Source organism: Cavia porcellus, unplaced genomic scaffold (genome assembly GCF_034190915.1).
Source record: "Cavia porcellus strain 051 isolate PalLab524CR breed Dunkin Hartley unplaced genomic scaffold, mCavPor4.1 scaffold_4, whole genome shotgun sequence".
NCBI classification, from domain to species: Eukaryota; Metazoa; Chordata; class Mammalia; order Rodentia; family Caviidae; genus Cavia; species Cavia porcellus.
In genome coordinates, this window is record NW_026947487.1 from 69,468,388 (window position 1) to 69,486,334 (window position 17,947).

At 35.7% G+C, this 17,947-nt stretch overlaps 1 protein-coding gene across 7 annotated transcripts in view; it reads right to left on the minus strand.

Moving 5' to 3' along the window:
• The window catches only part of Art3 (ADP-ribosyltransferase 3 (inactive)), a 145,589-nt gene that overhangs the window by 62,318 nt on the left and 65,324 nt on the right, over window positions 1-17,947 (minus strand). For 4 of the 7 annotated variants that reach the window (XM_063247247.1, XM_063247246.1, XM_013141512.2 and 1 more), the window contains exons 1-2: window positions 1,867-1,998; window positions 604-681 (exon numbers count right to left, since the gene is read on the minus strand). In XM_063247247.1, the coding sequence (XP_063103317.1) occupies window positions 604-672 (69 nt within the window). In that variant the 5' untranslated portion in view covers window positions 673-681; window positions 1,867-1,998. Of the gene's footprint in view, window positions 1-603; window positions 682-1,866; window positions 1,999-17,947 lie in introns of those variants that run through there. The other 3 variants (XM_063247243.1, XM_063247244.1, XM_063247245.1) reach the window with 1 other exon arrangement.

Here is a 17,947-nt window from a genome sequence, read left to right on the forward strand (position 1 = left end):
AATTAGTGTAAAAATATTTAGCAGTGGCATGACAGCTAATAAATGGAGAAAAAAAGTAAAGTGAGATACCTGTTTTATATTTTATATAAAAGTGTTACTGAATGTCTAATGATTTAACTGGAAATACAATCATAAAATTTCTACCAGGAAAAAACTCAATATGAGAAAATAGTCACTATATAACTTAATAAAAATCAAAGCAATACTATCTTATTTGGATAAAAACACACAATATTTACTGACACGGAAAGACATGTAGCACAGTATAAAAAATCAAGGTAAAAATACTATGTATAGTATGAATTTATGTTTTGTAAATTATATACTCACAGAGAGAAAATCCAAGACTAAGTATACCAACACCTTAAGAACTTTTCTCTCTGAATAAAGAGATTATGGATGAATTTTGCTGCTCTCTTCAATTTTTCAACTTTCTACAGTAACATATGTTAACATTCTACAGTTAACATATGTTAAACAAAAATGTCTTGTAATAAATTCATTTACCTATCCTACTTTCTTTTATTTCTACAGATGCCTCAGGCAATGTTATATGAAGAATTTGCATTCCAATCACCACATGCTTCCCATTCCCAACATTACCTGGAAGACATCCATTAGAATCATGGCTGCCAGGAACATGATGACCATTTCAAGATGTCCTGTCTTCATTTTTCTTTTCTAAATTAAAATGAAGAAATTCCAATTCAGTAGATTTAAAAGAGGAGTTTAGAGGAATAAGAGCAAGATAACTATGTATGTTTATTCTGGATGACAGTGGATACTGAGATGATCAGAAAGCGATTATTGATAAATTCCTAATGGCTGCAAAAGCCATTATGTTTTTATTAGTGATCTAGCACCTTCATTCTAGAAACAAAACAAAAAGAGAACTTTGGTGCTTTGCTCAAAATTAAATATTTTATTTCCACATTTCTCCAGACATGTTGTATCTCCTACTATTATCACTAGTAGAACAATTTTTCCCTATCTTTAAATCTTTCCTATCTATCCACAAGAAATAACATAGTCAAACCAAACTACCACAGTTTCAAACAAGCCCCCTATTCCCAGTTGTTAGGAATTCTCTAGGAACATGTACACATACATCATGTGTTTTTCTACATTCTTTGTAAAATAAACCTAAATCATGCCAATTTGGATAGGAAGGTGGAAATTACAAGACTGACAGTAGTACCAAGCAGATTATCAGAGGTAGCTGCCTTCTTCCATATATTCACAATCAACAGAAACCTAAAGTTAAATAAGGGTTTTGCATACTTTCTGAAAATGGGAATAAAAATAAGGAAGACCTAGGTAGCAGCATTTCTGACAAGATTAAATAACTCCATCAGATGAATGTTCAATATTAATCCCAGTACTAATGATGATGAAAGGGGTAAACAGCAGGGTAAGAGGTTCACAAAGACTAAAACTGTCACAGAGCTAATACCTAAAATTCAATTAAGGATTGCAAATCTGCCTCTGGTTCCTCCTACATATTTACACAGGTGACATTACTAGAACTGAAATGAAATTTCTATTTTATCCCACCTATGACCATAATCTGGATTCTGAAAATAAGAATGAACAGCATAGTGAAAGGGAGATAGCATTCCGTTTTTATAGAATACTTGGTCCTATGCTCCTATCTTTAGAACTAGTTTCTTTAACTAAAGTTATTAAAATATAGTACCAAAGTGTAAACTTCTTTGTTAAACTTCTCCTTCTAAAAAAGTGTTTGAAATGTAGTATTTAGTAGATATCTGTTAAAAGGCAGTTATGCGCCAAAAAAGCTCTGGTTCAGGGTTTTCCTGACAATTCTTCACTTTTGTAATCTGAGTGCAAAAAAGTTAAAATGTTTACCTGGCTTTTGTGCCTTTGATGGAAGTTTAAGTGATGCTAGATCTCAAATTGATTCCCCACTCTCAGTTGTGGTGACTGTGTCCTCACGATGGGATGTTGTTGACAGTGAGAACTGAGAAGGGAATGCTTTTCTTTTTATAAACACTCCCAGCAGTGCTTGGCAGAGGCATATTACTCCACTTGTGTTTTGCTATTTATATCTGGCCCCCCACACTATATCTTGGAATCATTGCTGTTAACACTTTAAATCTCCAAGAGGCCCGTAAAGCCACAACTATTCCCTCTATCCATGCGCATATTCAGTTCTGAATCCACAGTTCTGGACTTCTTGCAGAAAGAAATTACTTCCCACTCTAACCCTCTGCACTAAGATGTCAGACTCAAGCACTGATTTTACTCTACCTGGATAATTCACATAACTAAGACCATTTGCTTTATTAATCACTGGTAATGGTAATGGCTGTCACCTTTTATCCAACTAGCTACCATCTTTCAGATACTGTGCCAAGTGCTAGGTTACACAAGCAAATAAAACAAAGTACTAAAAGATATCTACAATCTAATAAAAGACACAAATATGAACACAATTAAGAACCTTGAGTACAGACAAAGCCTTCCTTTGTAAGGAAGGATCTAGTAATTCTTGCAACTATAGCTCTCATTTGAATAAGGTACAATGGTAAATATACTAGCAGCATATTTGTAAATATATTGGCAATACTGGGTAACACTTAAAAAAGTTTGATTCTACATTTAAAAGAGATATCCTGGAAAATTCATGCATACTTACATCAAAATACATTAATGGAATGTTGGCAGTAGCACTTTTCAACAATAGCCACAAACGGAAAACTATTCAAATCAATAGAATATAAGAACTATGAAATATACTTACACAATGACATTTTATATAATATTGAAAATGAGCAAACTCTATCATGTAACAACTTGGACAAATCTCATAAAGCTCTGAACAAGATATATAGACGTGTATGTACTTTACGACTTATGTAGAGTATGAAAATCAGGCAAAGCACATCTATGTCATTAAGAAGTCAACTACTGTTACCCAAGGTGGTAGGTAGTAAGTGAAAAGGGTATAAAGGATGCATCTAAGAGGCTAGGTATGTTTTACTTCTTTGTTCTGCACACTGATTATACTTTTGCATTGTTCAGTTTGTGAAAATTCACCGAGTTAAATATTTATATGTAATTTTCTTTATATATACATATATTATTTCAATAAAACACTTTTTTTAATTTAAGGAGAAAAAGAAAAAAAAGGGTACAAGTAATACAAAATTTAAAAAATAAACAGGAAGAAATCACTAGTTAATAGATTATATATTCTCATCTTAGAAATAGTTATTCAAGTTACATTGAAGCATATAAAGTGGACTTTCAAACAGTGAGAGTGCAAACAGTTTTGTTCAATGATCCAAAAAACACTCAGTAATATGGTTATCTATCTTACACACTTAAACATATATGCAGTTATAACCTTTAGAGCACTTTCTTTTCTTTTGTACAATGACAATTACACATTTTGGGTTTTATTACTCCCACATTTCTTACTACTTTTTTTGAAGAGAGTAAAACCAAATGTGACACATCAGAACAGAGTCAGTCAAATCAAAAGGATGGACATAATAGATAATGTAAAAAAAATATATACGGTGATCAACAATGGTTACCACACTGCCTCTTGCTATTTTAAGAATTGCCAGTTATAATAAAATTGAACTAAACAGTAAAGAATAAAACCAAAGCATTGGAGACATTACAGGACTTTAAAAAAAAAGAATAGTCAACCGGAATGGGCGTCATAATGAATCTTATTGTCTTCACAGTTTTGCCTATACTTTCGAACTTGGTACTACCAAGCAAAGCAGCATAGAGGAAAATCAGTCAAAACAAGATGGTGAAGGCAATACGGATTTCAAATCAAGTTAATAGGAAATCAAAATAGGTTACTATAATGTACCCTGCTATTTTTTATTTATTTTTCCCTTAATTAAAAAGATAAAGAGAAAAAAGTAAATAATTTTAAAAAAGGGGATTGAGGTAAAAGAGGGCATAACAACAGAACAGCGCAGGTCAAAACATAGCCATTTAAGCAAAATAGTGTTTCATCACAAGATATCCTGACATAAAAGTAGTTACCATAGTGTCTCTTTCCTTGAAATCTTTGAGTATAATTTCGTATACCATAGCACCAAACATATCAAGACACTATAAAACCATTCAAGAGAATGACATTATTACAGGGTATTCAGAACCAACTAACAGAAAATGAACAATGGTTTCTGTATAATCTCCTTGTCTATAAAAGTTTTTGCTTATATTATCACATATAATAAAATTCAATAAGATACAACCTTTTAAGACCAATGGAGACAGAATACAAGTTTGATGGGACTTCAAAACAAGATGATACTAAATCAGCACTAGCTATTATGATGTCTTGTTTTCTCCAAAATAGCTGTTCCTACCATCCGATCTTCTCTGCCTCATTTCTGTTGAGCTCTTTTTCTGTCATTTGTTGTCAGTTTGTCTTCTTCATTTCATTTTTTGCTCCATTCATTGTGGCCTCTCTGCCACTATTTCTGGAATCTTGGTATTTTCCTTTTTTAGACTATCCTGCAGTATTCTCTGTAGAGCTGAATTGGTGGTTGCAAATTCCCCTAGTTCTCCTTTATCCTGGAAGCACCTTGTTTTTCCATCAATTTCTAGGGACAGTTGTGCAGGATATATCAATCTTGGCTGGAGGTTATAATCTTTCAAAACTTGAATTATTTCCCCCCACGCTCTTCGTGATTTGATGATTTGTGCTGAGAAGTCTGCTGTAATTCTGATGGGTGTTCCCTTGTAAGTGATCTGTTTCTTGTCTTTGACAGCTTTTAATATTCTATTCTTATATTGGATTTCTGGAATTTTGATTATTATATGCCTGGGTGTAGCTCTGTTTGGGTTGTAGGTGGCTGGAGTCCTGTTTGCCTCATATATCTGAGTATCTTTACCATTTGCTAGATTAGGGAAATTCTCTTGGATTATTTCTGTGAATAACTTTTGTAGTCCATTTGTTTGTGTCCCCACTTCTTTTCTGTTCTTAATTCTTAAGTTATAGATCCTCTTATCATCTTCTATCCTTTGTATTGTTGCTGTTTTCTTTTGTTATTTTTAAGAAGTTTTTCATTTCATGCTCCCATATTACAAATCTGCCCTCCAGTTCAGATAATCTATCCTTAGTTTCTTTCAAGCTGTTATGCCAGTTTTTGATAGAGTTTTTAGTTTAGTTTCTTTTTGAACCTGCTTCATGTATTCTCTGTTTTCTCTATTTTCTCCATCAAACAATTCTCCCCTTTTTTTCTGTTCTTCCATTCCACCATCTGTTTTTTCTTGGGCGGTGCTTAGCATTTCTCTAACTATTCTGCTTATGTCTTGCTTCAAGTCATTAATAACTTCATTCCTGAACTCATCTATGAGGCTCTGGAGAGAGCACTTTATGTCTATTAGTGACGCGTCTGCTATTGCATGTTTCTCAGGATTGGTGGCTGAGGACCCTTTCTTGTTGCTCCCTCTTCCCATATTCTTTGTTCCTTTTATACAAGCGTATATAGGAGGCTCAGCTTTCTTCCCTGTCGGCCACAGTCTGTTTGAATTTCGCCAGCTAGGTGTTCCTGCCCACCGCAGCGCACCAGAGAGATACGGACCGGGCAGCCTATGCCAGGGCCACCCCTCCAGGTCAACCTACCAAAGGCTTCACCGCTAGGGCACACCTCCAGGCTGCTGGGACCTGGGTTGGGCTAGCCTACTACTGGGTCTCAGTCAGCGGCGTCATGCAGGCCAGGCACTCCCCACCAATCCCACTTGAGAGGGGGATATGTGACGGAAGTCACTGCAGCATCTCGTTCCAGGTAGTCTGCCTGGTCCAAGTATGTCCTCCGCCGAAGCCTCCTTCTCTATGGAAGGGATCCCAATCTGCTCACTCACCGCAGGTCAATGCAGGGCACCCGGCCAGTCCCACTTCCAACTCCATTCAATGCTTCCCACTCTCAGAGCTTTCACGCTTCTCTCCCCGCCATGCTGACCAGGACTCAACAGCGGCTGCAGGAAATTCAAATCGCAGCTTCCAGTGGCGCGGGGTCCAGCTTCCTCACTGAGATCTTATCTGTTCCTGCTGTATCACCGTGATTGTGTTTCCAGTTGGTTTCTCTTAATTTAGTTAGTTTCTGGGTTTGCAAAGAATATCCCCCCTTGCCTAGAACTTCCTGCCCAGCACCATTCCTGGACTTCAAGTGCAGTTTTTCAGAGAGCCTCCAAAGCTGCTGTTATCTATCTACCATCTCCCGGAAGTCTCAATAAAACATTTAAAGTTATCTTGAAGTATACCCACAGTTACAATATGCATAGTGGAAAGTTTGTCCAGTTCTTTTTACATTATCACTGTGAATTCTTCAGAGCAAACATATGCTCAGTGGAAGTCCCACAGACTGCTGGTGAAGAAGGTAGATGACAATCTCTGTCATATCATGCTTTGTTTCACTGAAGCTTAGTCCAAGTCTGACCCCGCTAGAAGTACTGATGTAGATAACAAGCAGGGAAAGAGAGGGTACTACTTCAGGGTTTACAGCATTGTGGAAATCTGTGTATCTGTTCTTGATTTTTAAAGAAGAAATTGGCCTTTTAATTATTAGTAGTTTAATTATCATAACCATATTACTGAACAATGGCCAATATTAAACAAGAGTCATAACAATACTAATTTGCAATTGTCCAATATTAAGCAATACTTGAGAGTCATAATAATACTAATTTGCATACCTTTGTCTGCTTTGCATTTTAATTTCTCACTTCACATTTGTCATTTGTGACAATACACAGATTGTCATTCTCATCTGCAGCCATCAGGTTGATGTTTATGATATTCCGTATGTTGTATTGTGTTCTGGTTGGACCATGTATTTATTTTCAGAAAGTTAAAGAGAACATAATTTATCAAAGAAAAGGTAATACTCATGAACATATGGCATATGTAGCAAAAACTTCAAAACAGCTCAGCAGTCATTAGGTAGGATCATTTAGAATAAGGATAACCCTTATTCTAATTGAAAATAAACCTTTAATCACTGTATTTCTTACCATTGGGACAAAATACCCAACACCTACAAGTTAAAGGAGTTAAACCACAAGTTAATTTTAGCTCATAGTTTGTAGAGGTTTCAGTCCATAGTTGGCTGGCTCCAAGGTAGAGTGACATGGCAGAGGGACGTGGCAGAGGAGAAAGAGTCTGTGGCAGGAAAGAAAGCAAGGAGCAAGCCTTTCTTTTCCTTTTATTCCATCCTGGCTACAAGCCTTTTGAGTAGTGCCATCCACATCCAGGGTTGGCCTTCCCATTATCCACATCCAGTACTATAATAAGCAATTAGTGGACTAAGCCAGTTTCACACACCCTTAATCCCTGTTGCACATACCCACGAATCAGCTTCCTCCACAAATCCCCACCTATCAATGCATGAGGCTTTGAAGGGACATCTCAATAGAAGCTATAAGAGTTTCTATTTTGACTTGCAATGATCTTTCACAAGGTAGATATTTTTTCTTCATGTCTGACTTACTGAATATGTATTTCTATGCTCATATTTTTGTTTATTGTTTTTTTCCCCCTTGTTTTTCTGGCATTTTTTCAGTTGCAATGTAGCCTTTGTACTGAGATAAATTTTTGTTTAAAGAAGGACCTTTTTGCTAAGAAAAAACGAAACATGTTTATAAATTTTTAGTTAGATTAATTAATCTATTTATTTGGTCTTTTTGACACAGGGTTTCACTATGTAGTTCAGGCTGGCTTTGAACTCACTTTGTAGCCCAGGATGGCCTGGAACTTGCATCGATCTTCCTGTCTCAGCCTCCCAATTGCTGGGATTATAGGCATGTGCCATTATACTTAGAATTTTTTTTTCATTTTATTGTGTAACGTAGGCAGTGTTTTCTCAGTCTTTAGTAGAAGTGTTTCTGGGGGAAAATTTGTATTTTTACTTCAAATAAATTAACTTTATTTGCTAAATCCATCTCTACCATTTAAATCGTTTCTAAGACAGTTAACTTTTTTCCACCTTATGATAAAGCAATCTAAGATTAAGAACACAGAGCAAACTCACAAGAATAGTGTCATTTGCTGGAGGTGAAATGGAAAGAAGGAAAGCAGCGAGACAGAGGGGAAGAGAATGGGACTTTAACATTAGGGAAAAAGGGTATGATATGCTTTTAGGCCTTAGACTAATGGACCTGTTTTTAATTCTCAACCATATGTGGGGCCTACAGGAAACAAGGTAGTGAGTTCTGTTTCTAGTCTCTCAAAATCTGCCATATTTATCTATATAACACATGAAAGACTGAATCTACCAAAAAGAACATAAATGCTAGATAAGTTCAAAGCAAATTTGGCTTTGTATATCCTCAATATGGTTTTGAGCATCTCTGTTTTATATTAGTTTTTTACTCTTGATTTTCTGCATTCATGAATACTTGAATCTTTACAATGTACTAACACTTCTTTAAGTACTAGAGGTATGTAGATGAACAAAATAGGTAATCATTTACTCTCCTAAGTTTATATCCCTGTGGAAGAAGCAGTCAAATAATATCTCAAATAAGTAAGTATATGAATATACTAGGATATACAGTAGTAAATATCATAGGATGTGTTTAAGATAGCACAAATGAGATTCAGAGTGCACGGGGAGTTTAAAACTTAAATTGAATGGTTAAGGATGACTCAATGAAAAGGTAGTATCTGAGGAGAGAGCCAAAGAGATGAGGGAGATTAACCATGAGGACTGTATTGAGGCAAGAAAATGTCTAATTTTGTCTGAGGGATAGCTGGTATGGCCAAATGACTGGAACAAAAGATTACAAGCAATGAATAACAGTAAGAAATAAGAGGTAATAGGGTTGGTGGGAAGATTGTTCCAGTCTTTGTAATCTTTATAAAAACATTAGCCACATGTAGTGATACATACCTGTTAATTACAGCTACGTGGGAAGTAAAGCAACTTAGGAAAAGGAAAAGGAAAAAATTAGAAGGACTAGGGATTAATGTAAAAGCTTTGGGTTCAATGTCCAGTACTAGGGTGGTGGAGTTAGCTTTTATTCCAAGAGAAAGTGAATAAACCTCAAGGTTTGGAGCAGAAGTATGGCATTATCTGGGATATTTTTTGTTAAAAGGATCATTGTGACTGTTGTGTGAACAATGATGTGTAGGCTGACAGAAAACCAGTTTTGATAGTTTATTATAATAAACATCATAAACATTATTATAACAAAGTTTTATTTAGTATAATAAAGTTTTATTTATTACAATAAATTGTAAAGAGACTATAGTGGAATGGTGTTGTTACTACTAAAAGTGTGAAATGGGTATTACACCTGCTGTGAGATGATAAGAAACAGAATTCTCCACAAAGACCAAACCAAAAGGATTTGGTATGAAAGGAGATTAGAAGAATTGACTTACTCCATTATGGTGGCTGAGAAGCCCCTCGACAGGTTGACTGAAGTTTTGAGACCTTAAGATGCTGCTCCAATTCCAAAGGTCACAAAATTAGGGAAGATGATGGCAAAACTCAAGGTTTCATTCCAAACCCTGAGATGCAAAGAAGAGGCAGGGAGTGTGGTATAAATCTTGGGATCCAGAAGCCAAAGGAATGGACTTCTGATGTCTAAAAAAGCAGATCAGCATGTTCCTGATTTTACAGGGAGACATCAATTCACCTTCTGTTTTTGATTCCTGGGTTCCTAGTCAATTGGATGGTGTCAGCCTACAATAAATAAGAGGTCGTCCTTCTCACCTAGTTCACTCATTTTCATATTTTTTTATTTTTAAAAGAGATTAAGACAAAAGAGGACAGAATAAAGCAGATCAGAACAGAAAAATGTAAGCAACACAGTACTTCACCACAAGACAACCCAACATTAACAGTAGCTGCCGTAATGTCTCTTTCTTTGAAATAGTTGAGCATACCTTCACACACAATAGTACCAAACATAACAAAACAGTATAAAACCACTCAAGAGAATGAAAGTATTACAGGGCATTCAGAACCAAGTAACATAAAATGAACAATGGCTACTATCTTATCTCATTTTCCACAAAAAATCTGTTTATACTATCACACATGTTAAAATCCAATAAGATACAACACGATAGAACCAATGGAAACAGAAGAACAAAAGCATGGTAAGACATCAAAACAAGATGATATTAAATCAGCAATGGCTGTCATAATGTTTTCTTCAAAATAGCTGTGCATACCATCACACATAATAAAATCAAAACAATAAAACTATTCCAACTAATGAATGAAAACATTATAAGATTTCAAAGCAACATAATGGGGAAACATGATTACCATAAAATCTTATGTACTCTTACCATTTCTTACACTAGGGAGACTTTATGGTATTTATACATATGAGTTTCATTTATTTCACTTATGAGTGTGGTCTCAAGTTGCATCCACTTATTTATAATATCAATGTGATCATTCTTTATAACTGAGTAGTACTCCATTGTATAAAAATACCACATCTGTTTTATCCATTCCTCAGTTGATGGACACTTAGGTTGTTTCCAACATCTGGTTATTACAAATTGTGCTGCTATAAACGTGGGTGCACATATATCACTGTGGTATGGGTTTTCAGGCTTCTGGGAATATACCCAAATTGGAATAGTTGGGTCAAATGGGACTTCCAATCCCAGCTTTTTGAGGAATCTCCAGACAGATCTCCACAGTAGTTGTACATTCACACCAACAGTGCAGAAGAGTTCCTTTTCCCCCACAGCCTTTCCAGCATTTGTTGTTGGTAGTTTCCTTGATCCTGGTCATTCTTTCTGGAGTGAGATGGAATCTCAGTATTGTTGTAATTTGCATTTCTCTAATGACTAAGATGATGAACATTTTTTCATGTATTTATTTGCCATTTGTATTTCTTCATCTGAGAACTGTGTATTCATCTCAGATGCCCAATTTGGATTGGGTCTTTGAATTTTGGGGGTCTGATTTTTTAAAAAATTCTTTATATGTTTTAGACAGAAGTCTTTTGTCCGAGGGACAGTTCACTAAGAATTTTTCCACTTGTGGATTTTCTTTTCACTATGCTGGAGATTTCTTTTGACATGCAGAAACTTTTTAATATGACGTGATCCCAGTTATTGATTCTGGGAAATATTTCCCATGCAGTTTCATTCCTGTTCATGAATTCTCTACCTACCCCTATGTCTTCAAGATTTTTACCTAATTTGTCTTCCAACAGATCTAGTGTTTCTGTTTTAATATTCTTATTTTTGATCCATTTAGATTTTATTTTAGTACACGGTGATAGGCATGGATCTAATTTTAGTTTTCAGCATATGGAGAGCCAGTTTTTCCAGCACCATTTATTAAAGAGACTGTCATTTTTCCAAAGATAAGATGGGTGACTGTGTTTGTAGTTGTGGTTGTATCTTGTAATCTATTCCATTGATCTTCAGATCTGTTTTTATTCCAGCACCATGTTGATTTTATTACAGTAGCATTGTAGTATAACTTCAAATCAGGGATTGTGATGCCTCCTGCCTTGCCTTTGTGGCTTAGAATTGTCTTTGCTATTCTAGGTCTCTTCTGGTTTCAGATGAATTTTAGCAGTGGTTTCTCTAGATCTATTAGATATGTTGATGGTATTTTCATTGGGATTACATTGAATCTGCATAACACTTTTAGGAGAATGGCCATTTTTACAATATTTATTCTTCCTATCCATGAAGAAGGGATGTCTTTCCATTTTATGAGATCCTCTTCGATTTCTTTTTTTAGGGTACTATAATTTTCCCTGTATAGATTTTTACTTCTTTTGTGAGATTAATTCCTAAGTATTTCATTTATTTTGGATGCTAGTATCAAGGGTGTAGCTTATTTCTCTCTCAGTGACTTTGTTGTTAGTGTATAGGAAAGCTACCGATTTTTGAGTACTGACTTTGTATCCAGTTACACTGCTGAATTTGTTATATCTAGAAGTCTTTCAATGGGGTTTTGGAGTCTTCTATGTAGAGTATCATGTCACTTGCAAACAATGATAATGTAACTTCCTCTGTTCCTATCTTTACCCATTTTATTTCTCTCTTGTCTAATTGCTCTAATATTTCCAGTACTATGTTGAATAGGAGTGGTGATAAGAGACATCCTTGTCTTGTGCTTAATTTTAAGGTAAAGGCCTTCAGTTTTTGGCCGCTTAATGTGATGCTGGCTGTTAGTTGGTCTTAGATGGCCTTTATCATGTTGAGGTAAAGACCATCTATTCCAATTTTCTGTATGAGAATGAATGAGTGTTGGACCTTTTCAAAAGCTTTTTCTGCATCTATAGAAATTCTCATGTGGCTCTTACTTTTGGCTCTATTGATATAGTGGATTACATTTATTTATGTTGAACTAGCCATGCATGCTTGAGATGAATCCCACTTGGTTGTGGTACATAATCTTCTTGATGATTTGCTGGATCTTGTTTGCCAATATTTTATTGAGAATTTTTGCATCTGTGTTCATTAGGGAGATTGGCCTTAGTTCTCTTTTTTACTTGGTCTTTCTGAGGTTTTGGAACTAGAGTAGTATTTGCTTCCAGCAATCACTTAGGAAGAATTGCTTCCCTTTCAATTTCATTAAAGAGTTTGAGGAGTGTCAGCATTAAGTCTTCTTTGTATTCCTTGTAGGATTCTGCAGTGAACCTGTCTGGGCCTGGGCTCTTCTTTGTAGGTAGGGACTTAATTATATTTTCAATTTCATTAATAGAAATTGGGTTATCAGCAGTCTCACATCTTTTTGACCCAGCTTTGGTACTTCATATGTATCTAGGAATCTGTCCATTTCTTCTGTGTTGATGAACCTATTAGAGTAGAGGTTTTTGAAATATGTGTTGATGATCTTCTGTATTTCCACAGTCTGTAGTGATTTCACCTTTTTCATCTCTTATTGCATGAATTTGAAGTTTTTCTTTCCTTTTTTAAAATAAGGTTGGCCAGGGGCTTATCAGATTTATTTATTTTTCAAAGAACTAACTCTTTGATTCATTGGTTCATTGGATTATTTGCTTAGTCTCTACTGCATTCATTTCTGCTCTAATTTTTATAATTTCCTCCCTTCTTTTGGCTTTGGGCTTGATTTTCTCTTCTTTTTCTAGATGTTTGAGGTGTAGTTTCAGGTGGTTTGTGTTTGTTCTGTTTTTCTAATGTGGGAACTCAGTGCAGTAAATTTTCCTCTGAGGACTGCTTTCATTTTGTCCCACAGATTCCGGTAAGTTGTACTGGTGTTGTTGTTTGCTTGTAGGTATTTTTTAATTTCTTCTTTAATTTCCCCTGTGACTCACTGATTGATCCAGTGTATTATTCAATTTCCATGTGTTTGTGGGAGTTTTGCAGTTTATTATTAATTTCTAGTTTCATGGCACTATGATCTGATAACATGCATGGAATAATTCCAACTCTTTTGCACTTACTTAGAAATGTTCTTTGGGCTACTATATGGTCTATTTTAGAGAATGTCCCATGAACTGCTGAGAAGAATGCATATTCTGATGTTGTTGGATGGAACACTCTGTATACATCTATCAATTCCATTTGTTCACAGGTGATTCAGTTTTGTTATTTCTTTGCTGATTTTCTGTCTGGTTGATCTGTCCCTTGGTGTCAATGGTATGTTAAGGCTCCTGTTATAATTGTGTTATTGCTAGTTTGATTTTTCATTTCTGTTAACACTTGCCTTGTATAGGTGAGTTCTCTGGAATTTGTTGCCTATATATTTAAGATTGTTATCTCTTCCTCTTGAAGTTTTCCCCTAACTAGTATGTAGTGACCTTTTTTATCTCTTCAGATTATTCTTGAAATTCACATTTTCTGTGAACCGAATAGCTACCCCCTCTTTATTTTGGGTTCCTGTTGCATGAAGTATTGTTTTCGATCCTTTGACTTTCAGTCTATGAGTTTCCTTTTGGGTTATATGGGTTTCTTGTAGACAGCATATGGTAGGATGTTGTTTCTTGATCCATTCTGCCAGTCTGTTTCTTTTAATTGGTGAATTGAGACCATTTACATTAATGGTTATAATGGTTATATATTGGTTTACTGTTGACATGTTATCTTACTACTGTTGCATCTTTACCTTTCTATTCTGTTTAATGCCTTGCTTAGTGGTTTTTTTCCTATGTGTATCTAGAATGTCTTTTAGTATTCTTTGCAGCGTTGGTTTGGTGATCATGAATTTCTTCATCTATTCTTTGTCATGGAAGTATCTTATTTCTCCATCCATTTTCAAGGACAATTTTTCAGGATACATAAGTCTAGGTTGGAAGTCGTTTTCCTTTACGGTATAAAATACTTCACTCCATGTGCTTCTTGACTTCATTATTTGTGTTGAGAATTCTGCTGTGCTTCTGACAGGTTTTCCTTTATAGGTAATCTGTCTCTTCTAACAGCTTTTAATATTCTATTCTTATGTTGGATTTCTGGGATGGTGATATATGTCTTGGTGTAGTTTTATTTTGTTTATGACTATTTGGAGTTCTATATGCCTCACTAATCTGTATGTCAATTTTCATTCTCATGTTTGGGCAATTTTCAGCTATTACTTCTGTAAACAGCCTCTTGATATCATTTGTGTTGTCATCTTTTTCGTTTAAACCTATCAGTCTTATGTTATTTTTCTTTGAATCATCTTGCAGCTGTTGAATTATTTCCTATTTCCTTATTTTTTTGTTTAATTCCTGATTTTGTTTTTTCCTTGTTATTTTCAACAGATCTTTCCTTTGCTGTTCACTAGCTGCAATCTTGTCTTCGAGGTCTGAAATTCCATCTTCACTTTTGTTGAGGTGTTTTGACAACTTTCGATGGAATTTTTGATTTCCTGTGTATCTCTTTGAATCTGCTTCATGTATTGTTTGTTTTTATATAGTTCATCCAGGGATCCTATCTTTTTTGCTTTGTTCCTCTAATTTTTTAAATGTGTCTTCTTTAGATGTGTTTAGCATTTCTTTCATTACTTTTTAAATTTCTTCTTTTACCTGGGAGATTTTCTCTAATTTGAATTCCTTTAAAGCTTCCCAGATTTGCTTCTTTATTTCAGTTGCTATTATCCAGGTATTTCAGCTGTATGGCATATATTTTCTTCTATGTTCATGACTCCTAGGTGTTCTTGGGATGGGCTGGAGGTTTGAGATTCCACTTTGGTCTTTTGTTTTGTCATTTTCCTATATTTCCATGTTTCAAGTGTTGTTTTAAGACTTCCCCTGGGCATGTTGGAAATTGTCTCCTATGCCCTTGGCTCCTGGTCCAGTCAGGCCCACAGGACCTTCCGTGCCACCTCCGGTGTTCTAGGAAGTGGGGTGGGTTCCTAACCACTGTGGGTGATGGTCCAAAGCTCTCCCTGTGCTAGCAACAATGCACTGAAACTTAACTTACATGCCCTCAGCCCCACTGAATGAAGAAGTTCACTGAGCGTGGTTTAGTCTGGCCTGGGCAACCTCCCAAGCATAGTCTAGTGCTGGGCGGGCACTTAACCACTGGGAGCGATGATCTTAAACTGTCCTTGAGCCAGAGCCTGTGTGCTGGAACTCACCTCCGGCAGCCCCAGTTCCCTGGATTGAAAGAAGTTTGTGGCCCAGCCAGGCCTCGAAACCTACAGGGCCCAGTCTAGTGTGGGAGGAGGGCAGGTCCTTAACCACTCTCATTTTCATATTGACCTCCTCTGAAAACACCCTCACAAGAAACACCCAAAATAATGCCTTTTCAAGTTTCTAGGTATTTCTTTTTTTTTCTTTTTGGCACTGGGGATCAAACTGATGACCTTGCGCTTGCCAGTCAGGAGCTTATGTCATTGAACTAAGTTCCTGACCCCTGACTAGATTTCTTAATCTAGTCAAATTGACATTTAAAATAACCATCACAAAATGTTTTTGTTTTTTGACTGTTATAAACAGGTCATTTTTACAGATTATGTTACAGATTCTATTATTTCTTACAAGAAAATATTTTCCCTTCCTGATGTTTCCGAAATGTTCTACCAACCACTGAACTGCCATTTGGGGTTAATTTTATCCGCTTCCCAATGTTCCTGTGTAATTAACACAACCAAAGTGCTTTCAGTGTAGTTCTGTCATGAATAACGACGAAATGCTGCTGTTAAGGAATAGTTTGTGGCTAGACTTTCCTTATTATCATGCTCCCAAAGGCACAAGACTGCAAAACAGAAAAAACATTGACAGTTTCAAACTCCATAGGCTACTGGAGTTCCAAGGAAACTCCTCTAAAAACAAAATTCAAAAATCACCAGTGGCCCTTTTATGGGGTCCTGGGCAGCCCATACATTCATATTCTTTTTGTACTAGAAACAAAAATTTGGAAGTCCATGTTGTATTTCCAATTACACAGATTCTATAATTCTTCCTTTTCCTAATGCCTCTCAAGAATGTGAAAGTATAGAGCTTCATCCTGTCTCATATTCCCAGGCTTTCAGAGTCAAGAAGATTTCTTTGTTCTTTATTCTCTCTCTCCCTCCCTCTTCCCCACTCTCCCTTCCTTCCTTCTTTCTTTCTTTTCCTTATAGTACTAGAGAGTGAACTCAGGGATCACTGTGCTACATCTCTAGCATTTCATGTCATCATTTCATTTTGAGACAGGTCTAACTTGCCCAGCTTGGCCTTCATCTTGGCAATCTTCCCGTTCAGGCTCCTGAGTAGCTGGGATTATAGATATGTGAAGATTTTCCTTTTTAAATGATAGCCTCTTGCATTCACCCATCCATTTATTCAGTCTCTCTTTTATTCAGTTTTTATTCATTTGGTACCCACTAACCTGTAGACCCTCTTATAATTTAGGAAACTCTCAGTTTTCACAATGTGAATGCTTCTAGAGTACTTTGAAAAAAAGAAGAGGTTGAAAGCATCTCATCATGGTCAAGGGTGTGAGCTTTAAGTCTAGTCTCTTCCACCTACTTGCTCTGGGACCTCATCTGGTAACCTGTTTTCTCTTGATCTCAGTTTCATTGTTTGTATAGGTTTCACTCCACAGTTAATTGACTACAGAACAAAAATAGTGTGGTGGAAGGACCTGAGCAGAGGAAGCAGCTCATCACATGACAGCAAAAATTCTACTTTTGAAGATTAAATTAAGGGTAATATTTCTTGATATGATACAAAGTATTTATGGACTCTAAAAGTCTTATATTTTCAAAAATGTTATAATTCAAAAACTGTAAATGGGATTTCTTATGGATACTGATTATTTAAATATTTAGACTTAAATTCAGGATATATTTTGAAGGTTTTGACAATAAAGGACTGATAGATTGGATGTGTGATACAAACAAAAGAAGAATAAGAATTTTAGCTTGAATAACCAGGAGGGTGGAAATGTTACTGAATGAAATAGTTAAGACTGTATGAAACAAGTATCCTAGAAAAAAATATTTTCAAGAGAAAGAAAGATCAACTGTGTTAATTACTTCTGATACATCGAGTTGGATAAAAACCAAGAACTGACCATTGGATTTAGCAATGTGGAGGACATCTTTGAAAAGAGCAATTGTGATGCAACAGTGGGGGTGAATAGGGGAGAATAAAAGTGGGGATGAAAGCCTGGTCACAATGGTCTAGGAGAGAATAGGGGAAAAAGTAAAGTTAGCTAATATGCTGTTTTAATTTTTTTTTTTTGTCTTTTTCGTTTTTATCGGTACCAGGGATCGAACTCACGACTGCCTGCTTGCAAGGCAGGTGCTTATGCTGCTGAGCTAAATCCCCAGCCCCAAATTTTTGTTTGTTTTATGGAAAAAGATAAAACCAAAATTTATAACAAAATAATAGTAGAATAATAATAGTTAATGTATTACATGTTGGTATAGTTAAAGTAGCTGCTCAGGGTATAAGACATGGGTATAAAAATTTCTTCAATAGATATTAGCACAAATCTTCCTTTTTAATGAACTAAGAGCCACTAATAGTATAACTGATTTGCATTTTTAAATTTTTCTCTACTGTGCTTTCCCCTTTCACCCATTCCAGT